The sequence below is a fragment of the Carica papaya genome, chromosome 9, assembly GCF_054855325.1.
Source record: "Carica papaya isolate Zhongbai chromosome 9, ASM5485532v1, whole genome shotgun sequence".
Taxonomy (NCBI): Eukaryota; Viridiplantae; Streptophyta; class Magnoliopsida; order Brassicales; family Caricaceae; genus Carica; species Carica papaya.
In genome coordinates, this window is record NC_142317.1 from 33,089,737 (window position 1) to 33,115,511 (window position 25,775).

The 25,775-nt window shown below is 35.7% G+C and overlaps 1 protein-coding gene across 2 annotated transcripts; it reads left to right on the top strand.

Moving 5' to 3' along the window:
• Positions 1–239: 239 nt before the first annotated feature.
• On the top strand, positions 240–24,576 carry LOC110819688 (SIT4 phosphatase-associated family protein). 2 transcript variants are annotated; one of them, XM_088211860.1, is made up of 20 exons: positions 240–690; positions 1,215–1,384; positions 3,465–3,568; positions 7,196–7,282; positions 7,393–7,468; positions 7,551–7,625; positions 7,735–7,788; positions 12,308–12,367; positions 12,980–13,096; positions 14,194–14,288; positions 14,410–14,612; positions 19,604–19,701; positions 19,855–19,958; positions 20,035–20,200; positions 20,402–20,524; positions 20,862–20,944; positions 21,308–21,449; positions 22,643–22,672; positions 23,200–23,270; positions 23,508–24,576. In XM_088211860.1, exons 2-20 carry the CDS (start codon positions 1,307–1,309, stop codon positions 24,127–24,129), a joined length of 2,388 nt encoding a protein of 795 aa, XP_088067986.1. In that variant the 5' UTR covers positions 240–690; positions 1,215–1,306; the 3' UTR covers positions 24,130–24,576. The 2 variants fall into 2 exon arrangements, with proteins under 2 accessions (XP_088067986.1, XP_088067987.1); XM_088211861.1 differs by lacking the exon at positions 1,215–1,384 and having other exon boundaries at positions 243–690.
• The last annotated feature ends 1,199 nt before the right edge of the window (positions 24,577–25,775 follow it).

A 25,775-nucleotide genomic window follows, 5' to 3' on the forward strand; every position in this document is an offset into this window, starting at 1 on the left:
AAAAGTAAAACAAAAATTAAATAAAATAACACATGCCTAAAACCATCAAACTATATATATATATATATATTTAATTTATGAAAGAATTACAATTAAAAAGATCATATGATTTTCTAATTAACTTTGGTTTTCCCTTAATCATATTATGTTGACAGGCTAATACCATTTTTGAGCAAGTGGACGAGAAAAACCTCCCACAGCTTAAAGAAAAGCCCTAACGACAAACTTTGACAATGTTATTTCCCCAAATGATTAGCCCATACAACAATTATTATACTCCATGATTGTGTGTGTGTGTATGTAAATATATATATATATATATTCCCTAGAAATACAGCCATGTAAATTTAACACCTACCATACACGAGCACACACACATATATTCACCAAAAAAATATAATCTTCGCTTTTTTTTCTTTTCTCCATCTCAAAATCCACTCCGCTCCGGGATTCAGGGTGTTATTCGTTTATCTCGCTCTGGCTTCGATCCAGAACCGGAAAGTTTATGCGAATTTGGAATCTGATACGATTCGAGGGTTTCGTTGTTGCAGTGTGTTGGGACCATTCGTGGTCTTTGGTTAATTTGAGTTTGATTAGGGTTTCGCCGATCTAAATTTTTGTGGTGGCGATTCTACTGCGGTATTATCCAAGATGTTTTGGCGCATGGCAGGATTGTCCACGGCGTCTCCTGTGAGTTCTTTTGGTGTTTTGGATTTTTGATCTTTGTACGGAATTGTCTGTGTGTGTGTAAAGTTACACGTGAATGCCTGTGTGTATATATAATCGTTGGATATGTTTTTGCTGTTAGTTTTTGTACTTTTGGCCTTGGAGTTTTGTTGCGATTTTTTTGGAGTTTGTAGTGAAATTTCAGGTTGATTGCTGATAGTTGGAGGTAGTGGGAAAAATGAATTTTGATTGTGCGATTCTGCATTTTAATTGTTCTGGAGCGAAGAAGTTCAAACTTCAAACGTCTGTTAACTTGGCAGTGTAGCAGTGCCTTTCTCTTCAGTTTTTCTATATGAAGGAATGCCATTTTGAATTTCTTCTCAACACTTGAATTTGCATTTACTCCTTTTAACCAAATATACCAGAGCCTTATTGGTTGGATAATCCAGGTTTACCTCTTGGTTGATCGATTCTGATGAGGTCTTAGATAGATTGGTTAGTGGTCTGAGATGGAATATATGGTTGTAAAAAGTTTGTTCTCTTAACAGGTTTGGAAAGCAAGAAACTCTCTTGCTAGGTTGTGGCATGAAAAATTTGGAAGTTGAGTTCGAACCAGGAAAATAATAGTTTCAACCGTTGAATGATGAAAATAGATTTGTTTAGAGTGAAGAGCCTGTTGAAATTGACTCAGACAAGACACTCATATATCCGGCTAAAGGTGAAATAGAGAAGAAAGAATAAAAGCATTTTACAAGATTTAGCTACATTTCGTTCAATTCAGCAAACTCTCAGTTGTGATTCTTATATTAATTTTTATATGCATAGTTACATAATAATTTGTGATGTTTGAGTTACTACTCTCACTTTTTCTATATGTATTCCACCACTATTCATTTTCTTTTTTTTTTGTTTTGAGACGGACCACCACTTATAGTCTCACTTTGAATATAGTGATAGTAGAAATTCAACCCTCCCACCTATCAAGAAATTGTAGTTAGGGTGGTGCTAATTTAAACCCAGTAAATTATGTTCTAATTATGTATAATAGACTAATATGAAAGTTAGAACTAGGAATTGAGTTGAAACTGAATGGTGACTAAACAAGATATTGTGTTAGTGTTTTTTTATATTTAAAATATCATCAATTCACAAGTGCCAAGAGGGTGCAACTCGTATTCAAAATTTAATATCGAGTAAAATATCTATAATTTCCCCTAGATTTTCACAAGAATGAAGAGGATGACCCTTAATCAAAACACATAAGGTCTGGAATGATGTGTCTTTGAATTTGTCAAAATTAGACTCCATATCCTCCAAAACTCTCGTATTTCTTTTCTTCCAGATAGCCCATGATGCAGCCAAGGGAATGAGACTGAATAATTCTTATCCTTGTAGGCTCCTTTCCATGCCTTTATCTCATCCCTCAAGAAACAAACAATCAACATTTGATATGCAAAAAATCATAGACTAAGGTCCACAAATGGTAAGTAAATGGACATCACAACCGGATATGGTTGCACAATTTCACATCACTCTTTCATAGGTAGTAGCCATTTACCAATATTTTTCCCTGCTAATCAACTTCTCCAAAGTTAAGATACACTTTTTAGCAGTCTCCCAAGCAAAAAAGTCACTCTAGGTAATGCTTTTACGTTTCAGATCAGCCTTGCTGGCAAGTCCATACAAGTTTCATTCCTCTTGTCAAGATGCATGTAAAAAATCCTAACGGGAAAAAGCCCCTTAGAGTTAAGCCACCAAATAGGAAACGACCTCGTTAGGAGTATATTTGGATAGAACCAAGAGAAGAAATTCATGCTCATTGATCTCCAAATCATTAAGATTCCTTAAAACCTCCACAAATTAGGAGCCATTCCCTCCCAAACTCCTGAAATACTCCTGAATTGTGGCTTCCTTATGTTGTGTGAAAGCAAAAATCTGGGGAAACGGGGTTTTGAGCACCCCACCGCCTAACCACTCATCTTGCTAAAATTTCACGCTCTCACTAGACCCAACTCTCCACCTAATGCATTTTAGGAACTCCTCTCTGCCTGTGCGTATTTTATTCCACAAACCTGTACCATGTGGCATAGAAGGAATCTTTGTAAGCCAATCCATACTCTCTCTCGCCGATAAACCAAGGAAACTTAAATTAAAATATTACTTCTATAATGGACGAGTACATTTCCATGGAAATGCGTCCCCTTTACCAACATTTTTTGTGTGTGAATCTCTCTAATTAAAAGCCACAAAACTCAATAGAGCTCTTAATTTTGACACCTTTTCGTCTGTTTATACAACAAATATAAGGATGAATATGGTGCTAGAAAGAAAGAGAGACACATTCACTGCTTTTATTCCGTTGTAAGATTGCATGGAAGTTGTAGACCAAACTCATTGATCTATTTGATCTATGCTGGGTTCACTGAACTCATGCAAGCTGTAGACCAACCATTCCATTATGCGAAAGCATTGTCTTTGAGTTTCTTTTTTAACTCTCTTTCTTGGAGGAATAGGAAAGGTTTAGTTACTGCAGTTTCACATGACTAATTTTTCCTTTTCTTGGCAGAGGAAGGTTGGGCTGCATGCATTTTATCATGTAACTTGGACTTAGTGATTTCAGATTTGGTTCTCCACTTGTTAATTAGCTGCTAAGGACTCATGTGGTCTGCGTTAATCTATAATATGGGTTTCAAGTTTGAGGTTTAGCTTTTTCACTTTATATAAGGTTTAAGGCAAGTAAAACTTTTATTCTCCTAGTTGTTTTTTATTTTTGAATTCTCATGTTATATCACTTGCAGGTGGAGGCGATTTTGGATAAAGAGAACTATACAATGGAGGAATTACTTGATGAGGATGAAATTATTCAAGAATGCAAGGCCCTTAATGGACGCCTTATCAACTTGTATGATACTTTTCCGTATTCTTATTTATGCATTCTTTGCCTTCACAATTTCCTATTCTTTTGTCTTTTTTAGACACAAAAGAGTGAATGGTTGATAGCTCAATATACTTAGTAGCTTTAGGATAGCGTTGCTTCTTAGAAGTTTGTGGTAACAGATCACTCTTTGATCAAATATTGGAATATCTTTTCAGCTCATTCTCTAAGCAATAGTCATGGGCAAAAAATAGTAAATACAAATTCATCTGCAAAATATACATAAGGATGATGATTTTTTCACGATTTTGGTCTACCTATCTGATTGTACAATATTTGTAAGATCATAAGAAGAAGTAGATCTACATTATAGTCTTGATGATGTCATGGATTTATGAAACACTTGTGAAATAGAATTTTAACCAAAAAATTCCCGAACTCAACAATTGTAATAGGTTGAAATAGAGGAAGGGAGGAAATGCCAAATTTATTTTAGGGTAAGAAGATCATGGCTTTGTTATCTTTCACTACATAGATTGTGATGATGACTAGGAAAGATATACGACAACGATGATGTTTATGGAGTATAATCTACTTTATGGAGATGGCTCCTTTTTATTCGGTGTTTGGTTTTGTGCTTACAATTTAGTGGCAAGATCTTTAAATGCAAGTTCAGCTCGAGAACCTTATTCGTAATAGATTGGCATGCATTGCTTTTTTGTTGGTGAAGGCACACTATTTCTTTGGGCTTGCCTTTTTCTTTTATGGAAAATATCAAGAGGTATTTTATATTGATGTTTTACCCTTGTCCTTGTCTTATATTTTGTATACTTTATCCTCTCTTTATGTATTCTCCTTTTTACTTAATAATATTTTCTTTGGGTAAAAAGGTGGGTTTAAATTAATTTTACTTAGAATCAAGCTAATAAATATATGAAAATTTTGATTTACTTTTTTTTGGTTGGGAGTGAACACGAACTTTGTATTTGTTTTGATATGTTGTACTAATTCTGGGAAATTTATGTGATTACAATATTTATTTATTATTAGGCATGTCAAGCTTGTTTAGGAAGTATTAAAATAGGTTTCTTAGTAGTTTAGTATTATGATTCTTGTTTTTCTTAGAAATCTTATTTTTTTTTATTGTTTTTCTTAGTTGGTGTGGGCACCTTGTAAACACATAGGTGGTTCTTCATATTTAAATAGATTGCTTATGAATAAAAACTACTAGTTTTGTTTAATTGAATTGGGTACTTAACAACCTTGTGAGTATAGTTTTGACAACTTTGTGACTCTCTTGTGGAGAATAGTAGTGGAGATAAAGTATGGCAAGTGGTAGTCTCAAGAAACTTGAATGATTAGAGATCAATGAGTATGAGTATCATTTTTTGCTTGGGAGGCCACCGAGGAATGTTGTTTGACGATTGATAATTTAAGGGAACAGGGTAAGGTATTGGTCAATGCTTGCTATATGTGTATGAGGGCGGAAGAGACTTGCAAAATTCTTTTGCTTGAGTGTCCAATGATATATAAGCTATGTATTATGGTTTATAGGTTGCTTGGTATTAATTGCGTGATGGCAGGTTCCTTGAGGGAAGAATTATGGACTTTGAAGGACTTTAATGGTCGTTGGAAGTAAGTGGAGATCATTGCAGTTACTATTTTTTGGGTGGTGTAGAAGAAAAGGAATAAAATGGCTTTTGATGGGGGTTGAAGATGTTAGTGGTTTTGATATTCTTAAGATAAATGGTTCTAGACTATCGGTTTTTTATTAATGGGTCATCCTTTATATTGTAAGAAGGATTTAGACAACCTTATTGATATTTTAATTGACTTGTAAATTTTTTATATGGATGACACCCCCTTGACGCCTATATCAATATATAGTTTCTCACTTTTTATTTTTAAAAAAACTAGTTGTGACGACTTTGTGATTGTAGGTATTCCCAAAAAAAACTTTGTGATTGTAATTGTCTCCAATTCTTGTGCTTGTCGATTGGATTTATCTTTTCTTTTCATTAATATGTAATCTTTCTCTAAACTCTATTTGGTTGTGCTTTATCAATTTCGTAGAGAGTCAAAGTTCGATGCTTTGATCTCAAAGTTAGGAATGGTTGATGTATATTCTATTGAATATTATAACCCTGTATATGCATGTTTTCTCGATTGGACAAGAAAATAAACAATTAATTACATAGTGTATAATTTACTCATATATTTTTTTAGACATTCCCTCTCAAGATGGGGAGTAGATGTTGTCCATTCTCAGCTTGCCAATAAGAGAGTGGAATGCTAGATTGTTTAAGGTTTTAGTAAACACATCTGCTAGATGTGAATTGGTAGGCATGTATGAGGTTTATAGTACGCCGTTGTCAAGTTTTTCTTTGATAAAATGTCTATCGATCTCGATATATTTGGTCTAGTCGTGCTGCAACAGATTGTGTGCAATAGTTATAGCTGATTTGTTTTCATAGTATATGCACATGAGATTTTCCCACTTGACTTGAAGATTTTTCAAGATTCTTCTTATTCGTAGTAGTTCATATATTTCTATGCCATTACTTGAATTTCTGATTCTGCTTTTGATCTCGCAACTATATTTACTTCTTACTTCTTTAGGTGATTAGGTTGCCCCCAAGGAAGATACAATATCCTATGATAGGCCTTTTGTCTACAACTGACTCTATAACTTGTATCAGTATAGGCTTACAGGAGAAGCTTTTCACTTTTCCTGAGCTTAATTTCTTTTCCAACTTACCTTTTTAGGTAATGTAGTACTTTGCAGACTGCTTGTAAGTGCATTTCTTTCGGTCTGTGTATGAATTGACTTATAACACTCACTATTTTTTCCTACACGTCTCTCTCTCTCTTGCCTCTATGTTTCTCTGCATCTCTCTCTTTTATATCGTTTGCTGAAGTGGGGAAAAGCAGAAGAGATTGCTACCGTTTTGGAGATTAGCAGTGGGCCTGCGCTGGTTGGCCTAGATGGTTTGTCCTTTGTGTTTGTGTTGAGGTTGTGGGCTTTAAAATGGTTTTGGTTTAGGTTGATGGATGTGGAGAAATCAAATGAATTGTGATTCAATAAAATGAAAAGGGATAAGGTCGTGTATGGATTTAAGGGAATGTGTTAAAATGAGGTAAAAATGTGATGGATTTTTGGGTAGAAAGAAAATTGGTTTGGAAGATGATGCAGAATAAGAAGACCTAGACTTATATCTATTTTAATATTATGGGATATTTATGTTACATTAGGGAATTTCCTATTAAAATAGGTTTTCTTAATTGTTATTTTATTTGTTAAGTAGTTTTTTGAAATAAAAAGTAGTAACCATTTTTTTGTTTTATTTGTTAATTAGTTAGAAACCTTATTTTGTTATTGCTGTGCTATTTAAGGTACCTTGTCATAATAGGCTATGTGTGATTCGTCATTATTAAATTGATTGCTTATGACTAAAAATTATCGATTTTCTCTCATCGAATTTAGTGCTTAATATGCCTGTGATTGTGATTGTGGTTGTTACTAGTTCCTATAGTTGTGGATTGGATTTGTCTTCTCTATCTCTCTAAACCCTATTTGGCAGTGCTATATCATCTACTCTTGTTTAGGCTGATTGTTTTTCACTTATAATCGATTCTTACCAACTTATTTTGCAGTTTGCGTGAAAGAGTTCAGGTTGAACAACTTATTCGATATATTGTGCTAGAACCTCCTGAGGATGCTGAAAAGAAGCGGACTTTCAAGTAGGTTTCTATTGATTAACATGTTGGTCTGTTTCTTTGTGGTCTTGAATTTGAGAATCCATTCTTTGTTTTTTTTTTGTTTTCTTGTTTTTTCCTGTTGGTTTGTATAGGTTTCCTTTCATTGCTTGTGAGATTTTTACTTGTGAAGTTGACATCATACTCAAAACACTGGTGGAGGATGAGGAGGTAGAAAATTGCTGTCTTTTCTTCTTTGTGAATTATCTTTCTATGATCAGTGACTAATTCATGAGGTTACTGCTTTTTGTAGTTGATGAACCTGTTGTTTTCTTTTGTGGAGCCAAAAGACTCTCATAGCACACTGCTTGCTGGGTACTTCAGCAAGGTATCTAGTTTTAAACTTTATATTTGTGGATTATTGTTTAGGATTTCCTGTATTTTAAGGAAAATTTGTTTCATATTTTCACCTGCCTCATGTGGTTTTATTTGGGTAGGTTGTCGTATGCCTGTTGCTGCGGAAGACAGTTCCTTTTATGCATTATGTAAAAGTAAGTTAGCTTGTAACATAACATTGATTCATTGTTTGAGTTGGTCTGCGTTTAATAAGTAAGTCTTACTTATTTCCATGGAAATATAATGATACAAATAAGGTTGGAATAGTTTGATAGTTAGAATTTTGTCGATTTGCTGTGGGGCAAATAACAATATAGGAATTTTCAAGTGAAGTGTGGTGTTTGCTTCATTTTCTATTTTACTACTGCGATTGCATTTGCCTGATAAATTTGTTTTATTTATTTTGATAAGAAAGGGCTATTAGTGGAAAGCAAAAGAGATATAACCATGGAGTAGTAGCTATAACCACGGAGTACTAGCTATCTTCCCTAACAAAAGAGAGAAGCTATGCTCTCTAAGATGATAGCCTACGAATCTTAGTGCACAATAGAAAGAAAAAGTAAATTTCATGTATTTGCCCAAAAGGACACTAATAAAGGTGTCCTATCCTGAAGAACGGAAAAATAAGAGTCATAATCTCTGAAAATCTTGGCATTTTTCTCCAACGAGATCATCCACAACCAACAAAAGTAACGCCCATCCTCCTACTAATACAATAGAGAGTATAAGACATAAATCCCTCAAGTTTGTAAGGAGGAATCAAGAAAGATATAAAGAGTCAGACAAACGAGAGAAAAGGCTTCAAGCCCGAGTACAATGCAGTAACAAATGATTGTGAGATCCAACAGCTTTGAAGCACATCACACGGCTAGAGGACAAAGCAAGATTCAGCTCGTGAGCTTGTCTATGGAGCGAATTGTTAGTATTTAATATTCAAAACTACAGATCAAACAAAGACCTTAACCTTAGAAGATACAGGAAACTTTTAAACACTTATTAAAAGTATCATCATGAATAGAAGGATTAGGGATTAAGAAGCATAGGACTTGTAGGTACTGATGGAAAAAGTCCAAAGGTCACACTCTATGATTAGGGACTATGAGGAAAACACAATAGAATTGAGGAGGTGTATCAAAGAAACAATGTCAACTTCTCCATCCTTATTAGCATCCCCCTTTTGATTTGATTCGATTCGACCTCAATTTTTGCATCCAGTTAGCATCCTCTTAACTAGAATCTTTTCAAACTTATTCTTAACGGAATACAGTCTTGGTAGACGGTCATCATTAACAACATTACCTGAGACCAATCAATCAAGACAGGAAATGTCATGGAGAATATCATTCTTCCTAATTCTGATGTCCCCTAAAAGATCTCCCAATTTAAATTTGTTTCTTGAGAAATTAAAAAGCTTCTTCATAAACCTCCTGTTGAGTTCTAATATTTTCCTTGAATTTTGCATGAGTTAAGCACATATATTTTTTTTTTGAAATAAAAAGTATAAACAGTATATTAATAAGAGACACTAAGGGGTTGTCGCCCCTATACATATTTACATCTTAATGAGTAACTCTATAACATTCCTAAAATCATCCATCCTATAAATATTTATTTTTTTTTTAAAAAATCCATCCTATAAATGTCATATTCCAAAAATTAAAGATCCAAAAAAGTGTAGCTATCTATCCCTAACTTTATACATTTCACTCTCAATCCCCTCAAATGCTCTCCTGTTTCTCTCTTTCTAAACCACCCAAAAATAGTTAAAGAAATAAGGAGTAAAGCTTTTCTCTTTTTACCAATACCAGCCCAAGCCCTAAGTTCATCCCTAAGGACCCAGTGATAACCCAACAAATTCCCAACAACCCATAAACCATGATCGACGTATTGGACACTGCCGGACACCAAAGAAGAATATGGTTGCACGTCTTAGCAATCTCTTTGTAAAGGTAGCAACCATTAACAAAAGTTTGACCCCTTCTTATTAAGTTGTCAATGGTCATATACATTTTCTATCCACCTCCCAAGCAAAAAAGACAATCCTAGGCGGTGCATTCACCTTCCAAATCTGATTATAAGTAAGACAGTCCAAGCCCCCATTGTTTCAGCCCCTCAAGAACTTGGAATAAGACATAACAGTGAAGAATAGGAGGTTTCCCTTCCATCCGTCTTCTCCAACCTACTGCTCTAGGGTCTCAAGTTGTCACATTTTTATATTTAGTCCTTAATAGTATCCCCAAGTATTTGATTAGCAAATCCATGCTTTTATACTCCAAAATCCTCACCAGTTTGGTAGCATCCCTCCCAACACCCAGTCTCACCAATTCTGAGTTGCCTAAGTTGATATTGGCTCTATATACTGCTTGAAAACTCAGTAAAATGCATATGAAATTAAATATGCCCGTTCATCCAGTTCACAAAATAGTAAACTGTCATCATCAAAGAAAGGTGAGTTACTTCCTCCATATTCCCTTTCTCCCCCACCTTTAATCGCTTAAACATCTTCAGCTCTCTAACCTCAAACAACATTTTATTGGGAGCTTTCTTAATAACAAGAAATAGGAAAGGGGATAAGGGATCACCCTTTATAAGACCTATGAAGGCATTAAAAAAGGATGATGGCTCCCATTCACCATAATTGCAAAAGAAGTCCCATTGCGCCATTTGTCTATGCAGCCTAGTCACCTCAACATATAATCAAGAAAGTCCCAATTTAAATGATCATAGACTTTCTCTATGTCCAGTTTGCATGGAACTCCTTTTTTTTTTAAATAAAAAGTGCGATGTGTATTAAATACAAATACCCACTTGCATGGAACACTTCTCTATTCTTGTGAAGTAGATCATCTACAATTTTACTAGCAACAAGAGCTACATCCAGAATCTGTCTACCTTCCACAAAAGGATGCTGACACTCTCCCACCACCCTACCCATCACATTTGCCATTCTCTTAGCCGGCACTATTGCAGGGAGCTTATAAGCACACCCTATGGAATTGATACGTTTTGAATTTTGATGTTTGACACTTGCTCAACCTTAGAAATAGGAACCGGGAAGGAAGAGTTTAAACATCTAACAAAAGATCCAGATTTATGAAACTCCTTAAAAAGCCTGATAGTGTCTTCTTTCATCACATGCTAGAATTTCTGAAGAAGACCCATGTCAATACCATTAAGTTTATTGGTTTTATCATTCCCACATTGTATGAGCCCCTCTAGAATCTTCTCCTTAGTGAACTCTTTCTCAAGTTATTCTCGTTTCAAATCATCCAAGGATGTAAATGGCCATTTATATCAATCTCCAACTGAATTCCTCATGGTATGACCTGTTAATGAATTCCACAACCCCTTCCATCAGTTGCTCATTACCCTTTACCAAATGGCCATTTATATCAATCTCCTCCACAGTTAATTTTATCTGATTATTTGCAATGCAGTGGAAGAATTTTATGTTTCTATTTCCTTTCTTTTGTCCATCGAACTCTCAATTTTTATCTCAGTGAAGTCTTCTTCACTTGTATTCTATTCGCCAACTCAAGCTTTATGGATTCCTTGCGAGCCAAATCTTCAGTAGACAAAACTCCCTCCCCCTATCCTGTCCAAGACCTCGAGTTCCTGTAGTGAAGATTGAGTAATTGTAGCTTCTCCCACTCAATCCTCTTTACACCACTTCTTTATTTCAACTTTAACCTCCCTCATCTTCTGAGCCACTCTGAAGTTAGCATTACTATTCATCCTCACCCCTCTCCGCCATTCACTTATGTTGTTATAGAACCTATTGACTCTGAACCACTTATCCTCGGATCTGAAAGGTTAAGGACCCCAATTAATCCCTTTGGATGTTAGACAAATGAGAAGTGATTAGAGATAGTGCGCTGCAACAGTGTTTGGCATAGACTTGATAATTGAGATTGACATGAGACAGACACCAAAAACCTCAATTCTGGAGCATGCCGGTTTTGATCTCTGATTGGACCATGTCTATTTACTTTCCATGAGGGGTAAGTCCCGTAATTCAAGCTTGTCTAGAGTCTTCTAGAACTCATCAGCTGCAAATCCTTGAAAATTGCTCTCTTAATAACTCTTGTCCACTCAACACCATATTGAAGTCTCATCCCACAATCCAAGGTAGGTTCTTTTCCGTTTACATACATTCAGATCATTCCAGAACATACCACACTCTCTCCCTTCACCTTTTTCATATATGCTAGTGAACACCCATCTCCACCAATTTCTTCTATCTTTAAATAGGCATGAGATAGAGCATTCCCCAGACTGGCACAATTAAGGAGACAGTTGTTTCACAAAATAAAAATTGCACCAGAACCTCCACTTGCTGGATGTTCTTTCCAACCAATCTCCTTAATATTCCAAGGGCCATGGGCAATGCCAATCTCTCAAAAAATAGGACAGAAAATATATTTCTAAAAGGTTTAGGAAACTTTCCTTCATTAGGATTCTAGTATTGAATCTAGATCCTATTTTGCCCCTAAATTTCTTCTAATCTCTGCATATTTTTTCTCCTAGATTTTCTCTTAATATTTCTGCAAGCTTCAATAGTTCTTACTGTACAAATCTGTTGCTTTTGCAACAAAGGTGCTTTTCCATTGTTCCTTCTTTGATGCTTATTTTAGCTTGCAAAATCTTCTGATTTTACTTATTGCTGTTATGCAGAGTCATCAGGGAATTGTGAGGCAGCTAGTTGATCTGATTGGCATTACATCAATTATGGAGGTTACTTCCAGTATCATTTCATTTCAGTATAACATTATGCATTGCATCATTCCTGCTTGCCATGGTATTAGGTCTGCTTTGTGTATTTGATGTTTTTGACTAACTTCTTTTGCATTATCTTAATTTTAAGATATTAAAGCTGTAAATGGAGCTTGTCAGAACTTTTTTTTTATAAAAAATTTTGTTCAGTTTTTTTGTTCATTTGTTTTAAGGGGTTTTGTCCTCTTTTTTGTATTACTTTCTTCTCTTTTCTGAATAGAACTTGTAAAACATTTTAATATCTTCAGCTACTGGTACATAATTATTCTCTAGGGTTGACGTAATTTTTCTACCGCATGTACATTCCCATAATGATGGTGTTTTCCAAAATCAAACTTTGTTGTTCAGCATCTTGGACTAGCCATCCCTTAGAAGGTATCGTTAAAAGATCATCAATTCCTAATGAAGTAGATGTAGCAGTGGCTTTCTGGAAACCCAGAGTCTTTACTTGATCCAGGATGTGTGATGTATATGCCATTCCGAAGTGATCTATTAATCTGCTGATAAGTCGTTTAATGGCAGTTCCATCTATCACTAGGGTTGTTTATGAAAATTTTATCCTTTGTTGGCCAGGTTTTAGTGCGTCTTATTGGTGCTGATGAACATATATATGCAAGTTATCCAGAAGCAATGCAGTGGATGGAAGAAACAGATGTTCTGGAGATGATTGTAGACAAGTTCAGCTGCTCAGTGAGTTTCTTTATTGGTCTGATAACTATCAAATTTTTCTTTCTAATTCCTAATGAGGAGAGAGAGATTATTTTGACACACTTATGATCTTGTTAGTGGATGGATGAAATTTCCCTCATGACGCTCTTGTGCGTAACAGTTGCGCTGCTTGGATTGGAATAATTTTCCTCCTTCTGACAGCTGTTTGTTCTTCCTAGGAATTTATCAATGCATTAGGTATTTTATGGCATTGTTTCTGAAGACATCTGATTAATGAATGCCTTCATCTGATAAAAGGCTCTTCTGCAGTGTGTAATGCTTGGCATGTTTAAATATGAATTCTTTTTCTGGTCATGCCCTTTCTAAATGCTTCCAAAATTCTGAATTTTTGGTTGAGCTGTCATTGTTGATGCTAATTGGTTCTCACATTTTAAACACTTTCTTATTATTTGACATTCCTAAGTTCCTCTCCCCCTTGTTCTTTTGTTTTTTTTTCTTTTGAGGATTTTTGTATGCTTATTGTGATTGGCAACCATTCTTCAGAACTTTTCATTTTTGGAGTGGAAAAAGTAATGAGTATTTGATGACTTAATAAATCAGTTAAAGTCAGACAGTTTTTTAAGACAGAAAAGCTAAAGATACCTTCTCGTTTTTGTGGCTTTAACGGGTGAAGAAAAAGTTTGTTTGACCTTTTTTTTTGGGAAAAAAATTACTCTCTTGACATTTTATGTACTTACCTGCCTACTTGTCTCAGGAACATCAAAACTAATCTTATCTTCATCTTAATTTTTATTTATTTGAGAATAAAAAGATCAATAATATTTTATTAATTAATTAAAATCTGAGATAAATGATGTTTTCGGAAATGAAGTGTCGCTATGTTGCTATCCCACAACCTTAAACCAATCAAAGCATGATAGGAAAGAGACAAAGTCCAGCCCTTGAGCCTAGACGCCCATTATAGTTAGGATGACGTCCACACTTTTTAGCTCTGTAATGGGGTTTATTATAAGTTATTTATTTGGTCATGAAACGTTTGGTTGACATTCTGTTATTTTTTCAAAAAAAATTTCGCAAAAAAATAAAACACTGCTAATGTGTATTGGTATGATATACAGGATTGCCCTGAGGTGCATGCTAATGCAGCTGAAACTCTTTGTGCTATAACACGATTTGCACCTCCCGGTCTTTCTACAAAAATCTCCAGCCCAAAGTAAACTTTTTCTTTTTCTTAATGTAAAAATTAGCTTCTACTCTTGCTGCTCAGTTACCTACTGAAGATCAGCTTTGCACTGCTCTAAGTATTGTGTCTTATTTTGTTCGTCTTGATGCAGTTTTATCGGAAGATTGTTTAAAAATGCTTTGGAAGATTCACGACCGAAGTCTGTTCTAGTTAACTCACTATCTGTGTGCATATCTTTGTTAGATCCCAAGAGGCTAACCTTGGGGACATACCATTCATACAACCGCCAACTAACTCATGGATCTACAATAACTGTTAATTCTGATACAATTGAGGGAATGTTGGAGAGCCTAGGTGAGCTTCTTTACTCAGTTGTTGCTATGTAGTTTTAAGTATTGTTGCAACATCGCACATCCATATCTTAGTTCTTTCCTTTTTTGCTTATTCACCTTCCCAGAAAATATCTTTTGTTACATGGACAAATAAACATCTTTGAAGAATGTATAAACACAAAAACTAAATTTTTAGCATGTTTTGTTATTTATATTCCAGATTAGAAATTTTCTACTCTTGCAAATCAACTATTTGGTACGACCTTTCTTAATTTGCAAATGCATTGTGTTTATCTATAATCTATAGTTTCTAGAGTAACATATGTAAAATATAAAATAAGAAACTTATGATGTCTTCAAACGGGGACATCTTCAATTATGATTACTTCTAGCATTATGTACTTTTGGCATCTTTTGGTGACAAGGTAGGGTAGTCTGGAGTAATTTATCCTTTTATGTGATGCTTACCCTTCCATATGTTTGGTTAAGTAAATAACTGATTTGGATAATGTAGAAGACCATATTACTATTTCCTTACTTCATATTAATAATAGCAGTAGCTGTGGCAGTAGAGATGATGGTGGTGGTAGCAATAGGGCCAACAGCGGCAGTGACAATAATGGTGGTGAGAGTGGTATCTTGACAGTGTGGGGAGAGTGTCGATGGTGGCTATAAAGGAAGTTGCTTATTTTTTCTTTTGCTCCATAAAAAGTAATAACTGAAAGAAGAAAAGAAAACTAAATTAAGTCCTAACTTATGTCTTGTGAGCCAATAAAACACTTAAGTGATCATTTGTTTTTGAAAGATTATTTATTTTCTTAACAGTTGTTAAATCAGAATGCTTTTTTTTTGTAGTTGTAAATTTTAAAGAGAAGGTAAATTAGGTTGAAGGGTATCAGAGTAAGTTGCACTCTTTGTGATTAATTATTTTTTTTCTTTTTAGTCCTTAAAAACCTCTTTATATAACACTGTATATTCAATAGATTCTATATCAAACCATTTTTAACATGTTATCAGAGATTTAAATTAAGAAATTCCAAACTCTTTTACAAATCCTATTCGGTTTTCATTGCCTTAATTAGAAAACCCTAAAATGGGCCAACTTTTATTGCTAGCCACCACAACCATAGCTGCCGGCCACTACAGACTAGCCACTTCCATCACAAGCCAAAATAGTAGTTGGCGATCTCCACCACGGCTGACCTTCATTTCTGGATCTAGTTTTCCCAGCCAAGTCACATTCATTGTCTGATCCAGTTTGCCAAATCAAGTCGCGCACAACCTTAGACGCGGTCACACAGTTGTATAATCCGCCTTGGTGCACAACCCTAGTCACCACAATCTGAGTATTTCTTAGCCGTGGTCGCCTTCAGTCATGACCTCCAGATGCGACACTGCTTTTTTTTTTGAGATAAAAGTGAGAAAATGTATTAAAAAGGCACCAAGGGAATGCCACTCGTATACGAAAGATTTACAGATCAATTCTTGTATCTACAATAGAAACAAAATCAACAATACTACCAAAGTTGTATTCAAGAACAATAGACCCAAAAAGGTGCAACCATTTATCCTTGATAGCGACAAAATCCGATTCTTTACCTCAAAAGCTCTGCTGTTCCTTTCTTTCCAAATAATCCAAAAGATAATCAAAGGAATAGGTGACCACTAGATTCGACTTCATTGTTGCAGTGTTGCTCTCTGTCATGACCAGGCATGACCTCCAAACATGAGGAAAAACCTAGCCACGCAACTCTCTGTCGCAGCAGATGCGACCACAGTATTTGGTCCCACAATGCACAATTCTTTGTTGGCACTTAATCCGTGCAAAGTTCTCTTGGTCACCCTTTTCGTGACCAGACGCGAGCAACTTCCTGGGCGCAAGAGCTCCATTTGCTAGGAGCTCTGAAGTGACAAGATGAGTCACATCTGTAGAGGCGACAAACGAGCAGATGCAGACAAATGACCTGCCTCTCCTTCCACAGCTCGAGTTGACTTAGTGAGTTTTTGTTTTTAATCTGAAGTTGAGTCAGTAAGTTCCTAATCCCAGTTGACTCTGTCAATTCCTAGTCCAAGTTGATTTAGTGAGTTGACTCAGTGACCCAAGGTAGAGCCAGATTAGTTGCAAACTGCAGATTCGCTCTTTACTACATGTTCAAGGTAAAATCCTTCTGATAATTATTTTATTTTCGACTTCAATTACCATATAATTTTTAAAGGATGTTGGAGGTAACATATTAAAATACTGGAGTATATTTCCACATGGGAAATTCCACCAGCGATTTTCAGCCAATTCAAGCTGCCTACTGGCTCATATGAAAAGAATATCTGAGCTTGTTTCAATTAATTCTGACCGCCCTAAAAGTAAAACAGAAGCTTAGTCATTTTCTGGGTATTGAGCCGGAACCTGGAGGCCCTACATTTGATGCCCGGGATGAAAGAGATTCAATGGCCATGACATGGCTCTGGAACTCTATGCCTCCAGTAATAAGCAAAACTGTAATGTTTCTTTCCACAACAAAGAAGGCGTGGGTTGTAATTGGTGAAACTTACTCTAAAGTCAAGGACGTATGCACAAATTTATAAGTTGATGGTCAAGACATGGTCTATGAAGCAAGGGGTTAGGATAGTAAATGAATATCTTAATATCTTAAAAAACTGGTGGCAAGAACTGGATGAATACTATAGCCTGACCATGGATTGTAGCAGAGGTATGGTCTGTCTCAAAAGATTTGTAGAAAAAGACCATGTACATTAACTTTTGGCAGGACTAAATCCTGAGTATGTTCAAGTGCTAATCCATATCTTGGAAAAAGAAATGTCATTACTCAGTGAGGTAATTTCCAATATAACATCGGAAGAAAGCAGGAAAGAGGTCATGCTAGAATCTCGCTCCACTAATCGTTCAACCCTGATCTCACGAGGTTTCATATCTCGTCAGCAATCAAAGGAAGTAAGTTACCTTGTGAACTCAACTTTGGGAGCAGATAGTAGAGACAATCTTTGTTTCTTAAAAATGTTTCTAAAATGTTGAAAACTGCATGACAAAGTTCAATACCTACAACACAGAGTGTGGACACAAGAATACATAATGTCTTATTTCTCTTATTATCTTTTGGGTGCTGTAGAAAGAAATGAATCGAAGTACTTTTGAAAGGGTGGTAGAGGATTTTGATTTGGTTAGAGTTAGATGGTATCAAACCTTGGGTTTTTTAGTTACGGATAACTCGTTATACTCTATAAAGGATTTTGGTAACCTTATCGATTTTATGGTTGACATGTAAATATCTTTTGTATATGGTTTGTGGTTTGACATCCCATTAATGTTTGTAATTAACGAATACATATTATACTTTTTATCTCAAAAAAATACGGGATGCTAGCACATGTCAGAATATGTGGATGCTAACTAATAAACTTTTCTATAGAGTAGGTAAATGGTTGTTATTATTGCAGAGCTTAAAGCCAATAGATTGAATTGCTATTAAGAAAAATCAAAGGGTAAAACAACTGCACATTTTCTGCAAAAAAAATCAGAAACCCCTTAAGTCAGATAGCCTACAGAAAACCCTTCATTTTAAGAATCAGGAAATTTTATTTTAACATTAAATCTATATTTGCAACCTTAATGGTAGTCACTGTTGAAATTTTGTTATGCCACTTTAGTTTACTTTTGGTACATCTCCATAATTTTTGTCATATTAGCGTAAATATTTCCGCATCAGCTCATATGTGGCTAAAGTACTGCCCTTTCAAACTAAAAAAATTGTCAAAAAAGAAAACCAGTTAGACTGGTTGCCTGATGGTTGGGCAGGTCCCGATACTTAAGCTACCAGACCATGCAAGGAATATTTGGCCTGCTTCCAGTGTGGAGGGAGTAGGAAGGTGCTATATTAACTTGTAAGATAAGGTGGTGCTGTTGAAGAGGGTGGCACAAATTCCACAGTTGGAGAAGTGGTTGGTGGGTGTTTGGATGCATAATAAATAAGGCGAGCTTGATGACATTGGCTGATGGGGAAGAGTAAATCAGTGGCTCATGGCAGCCTGTGCAGCTATGCTTCATTCTAAATCTGTAGTTTAATCCTCTTTGGTTCATATGTATTTGAATAACGTCCAAAATAGGGATGCCTAGGTTGTTAAATAGACAGAGGAGCAGTTGGCCTGGTGATCTGGTTAGGTGATCAGGATTGGATGCTTTGCCTTTTTGTTTTCCATTTTCCTATGCATTTTTAGTATTCGTTTTGAAATAAATGCTTTACTTTCGACATAATTATTAATTGAAACCTGTTTTATATAAAATTGAAAGAAGAGTATGTAGTATGAAGACAAGAGTAAATTTGTAAAATTTTGGGCTATAGTTCAAATATCTATCAAATGAATGGAGTGTATTATGGTGTTTTAACTGTTATTATAACTTAAAAGCATAATATCACAGGGATTTTGCAGGTTTCTATCAAAAGTTGGTACCTTTCTGCTAGCTACTAAAATGGAGGTGGTTCTGTAGATTTTCCTTGTTATAATAGATTCATCTGTAGCTTGGGATTAAGATTCTCAGTGTCATTGGATAGTAATAAAACAATTAGGAACTCTGATAAATTTAGGCGTGTCTGATGATGATTCTGAGTTGTCGCTAAGCATGGCTTTTAGTAAGTGATTCACCTTATCTATTTATTCTGCAATGGGGATGCAAGTTTTCCCAGATGCCTATTTTTGGTTTTAACTATTCTGGTTCTTAATTTGTTTCAGAGTGAACTTTATTCTTCAGTAAGGTTTTTGGAAACATGAATGCCACGTTAATATTTTCCAAGTAATAGGAAATATCTTTGATGGATAGGCTTCTTCAAGAATCTGTTCCTAGTGCTGGTCATTGGGCATCAAACAGACATCCAAAATTGCTACATTTTGAAGAATTGTTTCTATCATGTAGTTGTTGTATATTTTCAACTTGTAGTACAGGATGCTATCTTGTCATGATGCAAAGAGGAAAATTATACTAAAATTGCTGCTATCCTATAGGTGGTCTACTGAAGCTTTTGGATGTCTCATCAGCTGAGGGTGTCTTGGTAACTACGTATGGGAAGTTGCAACCGCCCCTAGGAAAACACCGATTGAAGGTGTTCTTTTACTCTTTTATGACTTGGTATCTTTTGACTTGGTTAGCTATTAAGTTTATGAGATGTAGGAGTAAATCCTGAATTACTTAGAGAAATGTCAGTACCAGTATTTGAAAACATTTTTGGATTATCGGTTGACACAAAACTTTTCAGATTGTAGAGTTCATTTCAGTACTACTGACGGTTGGCAGTGAAGCTGCTGAGATGAAGTTGATTCAACTTGGAGCAGTTCAGAGAATTTTGGATTTGTTCTTTGAGTAAGTTTAGAAATCTGCTGGCAACAAATTGGAGCCAGATGCTGAGTCTTACTTGCTGTTTCATCTATTGCTGCAGGTACCCATACAATAATTTTTTGCATCATCATGTAGAGAACATAATACTGTCGTGCTTGGAGAGTAAAAATGCTCGACTTACTGAGCATCTTCTTCATGAGTGTGATCTTGTTGGAAAAATACTGGAAGCAGAAAATAATTTCACGCTGACTAATGATCCAAATAAGGTACTTCTCAAGTTACTATTATTTCTTTGTTGGTTTCTATTTTGGTTGCTTTTTCTGAGTGAGATTTGATCTTGAAGTTAATTAACCTGTCATTATAATTTTTAGTTTTTAAGGATTTTTATGTATGACTACACTGTCCATACTATGGAATGCATGCTAAATCAGTATCTAAATGGTTCTTTTGTTCTGTTCTTCCTGCAGCCAACATTTCCTGCTGAAGGTAGAAAACCTCCCAGGATAGGGAATATTGGACATTTAACGCGTATGTCTAACAAGCTTATTCAGCTGACAAATAGCAACAGTGACATTCATGCTCATCTGCAGGTTTATTCTTAATCTTCAGTCTTCTTGTTCTTACATTTCGTCTAGCATATTTAGTTGTTTCAATGATGTTTAGTTTGAATTATCCATTTAACTGTCATTTATGTGGCATGTCTTTACAATAATTCATCTAAGTTACATGAAATTTAGTAGCTTTTCTATTGGCAATTTTATTGTTTCATCTTCTCTTGCAGCTGCCTTTCTTTAATTATTTTCCTGTCTTCTTTTCTTAAGTTGTAGTTTTTAGGTGTGATTAGTGTAAACAAAGTAATATTTGCTATTTTAGGACTTCTCCATTCCCCCGGTTATTATCGCTACCATAATTGTTTTCTTTTGGCAGGAAAATAGTGCATGGACTGATTGGCATACCAACGTGCTATCAAAGCGTAATGCAGTGGAAAATGTCTATCAGTGGGCGTGTGGGTAGGTTTCTTCTTCTAAATAGAGTTCTTTAGTAGGTATGTAATTGGGTATTTGAGGAGGAAAAATTTATCATGTCACATAGTATGTGGCTGTAATGTTTCAAGTATAAATAATTCCTTTAGTGTAGGGAGGAGGATTACTACTATTCATTTCTTTATCCAATGAAAATGAATAAGAGTTGTTCTTTTTACTGTATTGTGCAAGTTGTTTCTGTCAAGCTGATTCCCCCACCCGCCCTCCCCCCCCCCCCCCCCCCACACAAAGTTGAGTGTCCCTGGCGAGGAAGGTCTTGTGAATTATTGGCAAATCAGTTTCATTTATAGTTTTACATTGTTTAATAATGATTTCATCAAATTTTGACAGGAGACCAACTGCACTTCAAGATCGAATTAGAGATAGTGATGATGACGATTATCAAGAAAGAGACTATGATGTTGCAGCTCTTGCAAATAACTTGAGCCAGGCCTTCCGTTATGGAATTTACACTAATGATGACATTGATGAGGTGCTTTATAGAATTTTTTTACACATATTCATTTGTTTTATGTGCAGGGTTGTGATAAATTAGATAGAAGAGATTCTTCTGCACAAATTAACTGATGGCTAAGGCTAGGAGATAACAATTTACTGAGAAAGATAGGTAGGAGAGAGAAGTATAACAGCTTGATATGCTGGAGTTACGTTCAATAAACTAAAGGGCCCTTTCTGATTTTTTTTGTGTTATTCTTATATCTAGGGGATAAAGTACTGATGATTAGGGTAAATTAGGGTAAACCTGTAATTTGCATACTGAAGCTGCATCCAAGTAATCCATCTACTACTTTCTAGGACCAGTGCAGCTGGAGGACCAAATATTGATTGATGTCTTCTCAATTGTGCAAACACCAATCATTTTTCAGCATTTTTTTGTTATTATGCAAGTTAGAATCTGAGGAGCCAGTGAAGCAGTCATTGATGCCATGGAAGTGACTTTTTGATCTGCTTCCAACTATTTGCATATTTTTATTTTCTAGAGAGTCTACAACATATCTTCTAATAGTCCACATGTGGTATATCAATGCTAAAAAGATAGGGTCAGTGTCCTTTGGATGTTACTTGACACTTGTTTGTGTTTGATTCAGTGGATATACCCTAAGCTATGTCTATATTTGAGGTGCATTACATTGAAGAGCACATATTCCAGTACCTAAGAGGTGTGCATACATTTATAGAGGGTGGTCACCATGCCAAGCTGCTAAGGTTTTATTTGGTTCATTTTCCATCCGTTTCCTTGTTAATTTGCAGTTCTGATTTCTATAGTAGTTATTATATGTAAGATTGAATTACAATAGTTATCATACTTATGATAAGTAAAATGATTTACTTTTTAATACTGAGTTACCCTCAGCCCTATCTTAAATTTGTTGGAGGTAGGATGCAGAGATATATCTAATTGTTTCTAGTGTCTGCCATCCAAATTCTATTCTTGAGTATGTTTCCCCTTAATGCTAGTAGTTCTACCTTCTTATGTCCAATTTTTCTCCCCTTCGGCTCCTGGGCTAATTCTAGATTATACTGATCTAGTCTTTTGCATTTTTAAAACAGTTCTTTCTATCTTTGGTCTCCTCACTCGTGGTCTTTTTTCTTGGAAACTATATGGATTCATTTACTGCATGTGGAAATGTTCTCCTACTTACTATCCTTGTTCTTGCATTGCAGGCGCATGGCTCACTTGAACGAGATGATGAGGTATAGAATAAACTTTCTATTTTTGCAGTTGTTTGTGCCATCTTCATTGGAGCAACTGTCACCTTGTCCCAGTGTGCATATAGCCACCACACTCCCCCTCTTTCCTTGGTTGTTGACTTAGCAAATCTCCAAAACTAGTTGGATAGAAGTTCCTTATTGAGGATGGGATAGACTTTGTTCCAAGTCCTCTGTGCTGAGTAATCATGAAAATTCTCCTGATACCATAAGATCAATTCTGTAGCATCCTTAAGTTTTACTGGTCTAATAATTATAGAGTGATATAATCAATATATTTTTTAGTTTGAGTTTTGTTGTAAATATATATGTATATATATTTTTCTCTGGAGATCCTTAGTGATACGAAGTTGAACATTATACCCAAGGTTTATGTCCAGGTTTCACATGTTTTTAAGTTGTCTTTCTGCCCTCTGTAGTGAGTCTAGACAAGTATTTTCTGACCAACTGGCTTTGTGAAAAGTTGAACCTTTGTGGATAGCTGGAAAGTTTCTTACTGGAATTGCTGGCAGGATGTCTACTTTGATGATGAATCTGCTGAAGTTGTTATATCTTCTCTGCGTCTTGGAGATGACCAAGAAAGGTAGGCTTTTTCCTTCTCATTCATGGTCATTATTTATCCATGAATGTTTAGAACTTCTGATGAAGTCTGATCAGTAATTCAGAAGATTTGGGCTCTCAGGTGGTTTGTTATGAGGTTTATGAATAATCGGTTACTGGTTCCTAGAAGTGTTGGAAGAAAGAACCCAAAAGCTATTTTATGGTGCAGGTCACAGAAATTTCCTAATTAGTTGTGCGTGTATTTGACATGTTTTTGCAGTGGTTCACTGTTTACAAATTCTAACTGGTTTGCCTTTGAGGGTGAAAGAGCTGCCAGTGAGCGTTCAACTAGCGCTATTGCCTCTCAATCGCCTAGTACTGATTTGGCTGGTGGTACTAATGGTGAAGGTGATGATGATGTCATTGTTGGCGGAGATGATGATTTGGACGACACTGCAGCCTCTTCTCCCTTGCCTTCAACAAACTCTGAAGACACAACTGCTAGTAATCTATTGGGCAGTTCATCTGATAAACCACCTGTATGGGTTGAATGGAGGGAGACAGATTCCAGTGAAGCCTGTAATACAGTTGAAAGTCCCAATTTGCCAAATGGTGAAATCCAAGTGGAATCGTCAGATTGTGGTTGTGATTATAATGAGATTGACAAGCCTTGTATTTCGTCCGATGACTGTGACAAAACTGATGGAGGATTGCCACAAGCAAAAAATGAAGAGCCTGATTCCAGTGTTTCAGAGTCATTAATAGCAGGTGATGGTAGTAGTCCAAGCACCGAACAAACAAGTAACGAGGATGTGAAGATGGAAGTAGGAAAAGAGGAGACCCTGAAACTAAGGGATGACAAAGACAACGAGAGCAATGTTGCCAAGGAAGCGGAGAGCTAATGTAGTTTGTAATTGGTATACGTTACCCAGGCTAAATTGAGTCTGACCTATGAATGACTGGATAGTGTTGGTGGTCATCAATGGGGGCACTGTTGTTTTAAGTAAGAATTGATCAACATTCTTTCCCCACGCTGCCCCTTAGTCTCCCCAATCTCTGCCAGCTGACTAGAAGGAGAAGTTGCAGGTGCTTATTTGTGAGTAATTCAAAATTTATTTACCTTGTAGGCATTGCTAGCTAGAGAATTCGGAAAACAGAAATTGTCGATCGATGTTTGGATTTTTTTAATTTTTATTTTTAGCATGAGAACCTGTTAATATTTTGATGTATTCTCTTTTAGAGAAACCGTGTTAAAAGTTGACTGACATGGATGTCTTCTAAAGTTTCTGACCTGAAAGTCGAGGTTAATTTACTTTAATCGTACATGGGCAGCACCCCCTTGGTGCCTATATCAATATACAGTTAACACTTTTTATTTTAGAGAAGAAAATGAATTTACTCTAATCGAAATAGAGCAAGCCAACTTATAATTTGTTATAATGTCTGTGAAAGTTGAATTCAGGTGTCCATATAATTTGTTAGCATATACACTCCTTTCGGAGTTTGTTAAAGAGTATATTCCTTTTTCTTCTAGTCAGCGGAGCTGTATTTGAGAGGCGAGATTCCTCCATCGACCACCATACATTCTAAAAGTTTCAGAACTTCTCTCATTTCCATACTTTGTAATTCCTCTCTAATAGGAGCAAATTCAGAATGGTGACCATATTGTCGCGAGAACGCAGTTTATCGCCAATATAGAGAACTATCTTTCGAAAACTCCCGTTAAGCTCTCTCGAAAATGGTAGATTGTGAATTTTGATCAGACGGATACTCTATCATCTTCAAACAACAGTTTTCGACGTGAGCGCCCGAAAAACTTATTTCATTATACTTAAAAAGAGAATTCCAGGATCTTAAATTTTTCAGAAATATCAAACTTCTGGAAGTTAAATCGATTAGTTCTCCCACTTCAGCTCTTGGTTATTTCCTCAAGATATACCTTCGGCTTCAACATTTCTTCTTTCTCTCTGTCTTTGCTTTCGGTCTTCTTACTATATTCCTCAGTAATGCTAATTACTGCAGGGGTAGCAGGTGATTGATGCTCGTGTACAATCGTATCAAGTGATTGTGTTGGTTGTGATGTTGCATTAACTTCTTTATTTACAGTTAGTTTCCGAAGGTGGGTTTAGACTGGTCAGGATTAATTGCAACACAACTCTCGTCAATTTTTTAGTCAAAGGAATTGGTGCACTTTCTCCCGACTATTACAAATGTCTTTTGCTCATCTTATTATTATTATTATACAGCATATCTCTTCAAACCCAAATAACTTACCATATTGGCCCCTCACCTCTAGAAATTCAATGCAATTATTATGTTTATAGGTATCAAAACCTGTGTCATAAAAGATTCCTCACAACCCAATTTGGAATTAGTGGCTACTAAGAAAATTGAGGCCAAACATGTCCAACCTTGCTTGGACATATCCTCTATTATTACCCAGATGTATTTATCTCCCTCAAAACCCATTGGTTGGATATATCATCTACTATTACCCACATGTATTTATATTCTTCGTGGCCTGCAATGATCTCATTTGAGTCTTCCT

Bases quoted from the DNA above. Each gene is read 5' to 3' on its own strand.
- LOC110819688 (XM_088211860.1), top strand. From the start codon at position 1,307: ATGATGAAAATAGATTTGTTTAGAGTGAAGAGCCTGTTGAAATTGACT. The intron at 7,626-7,734 runs GTATCTAGTTTT...TTATTTGGGTAG, and splicing joins TTGCTGGGTACTTCAGCAAG to GTTGTCGTATGCCTGTTGCT. The intron at 14,289-14,409 runs GTAAACTTTTTC...GTCTTGATGCAG, and splicing joins ACAAAAATCTCCAGCCCAAA to TTTTATCGGAAGATTGTTTA.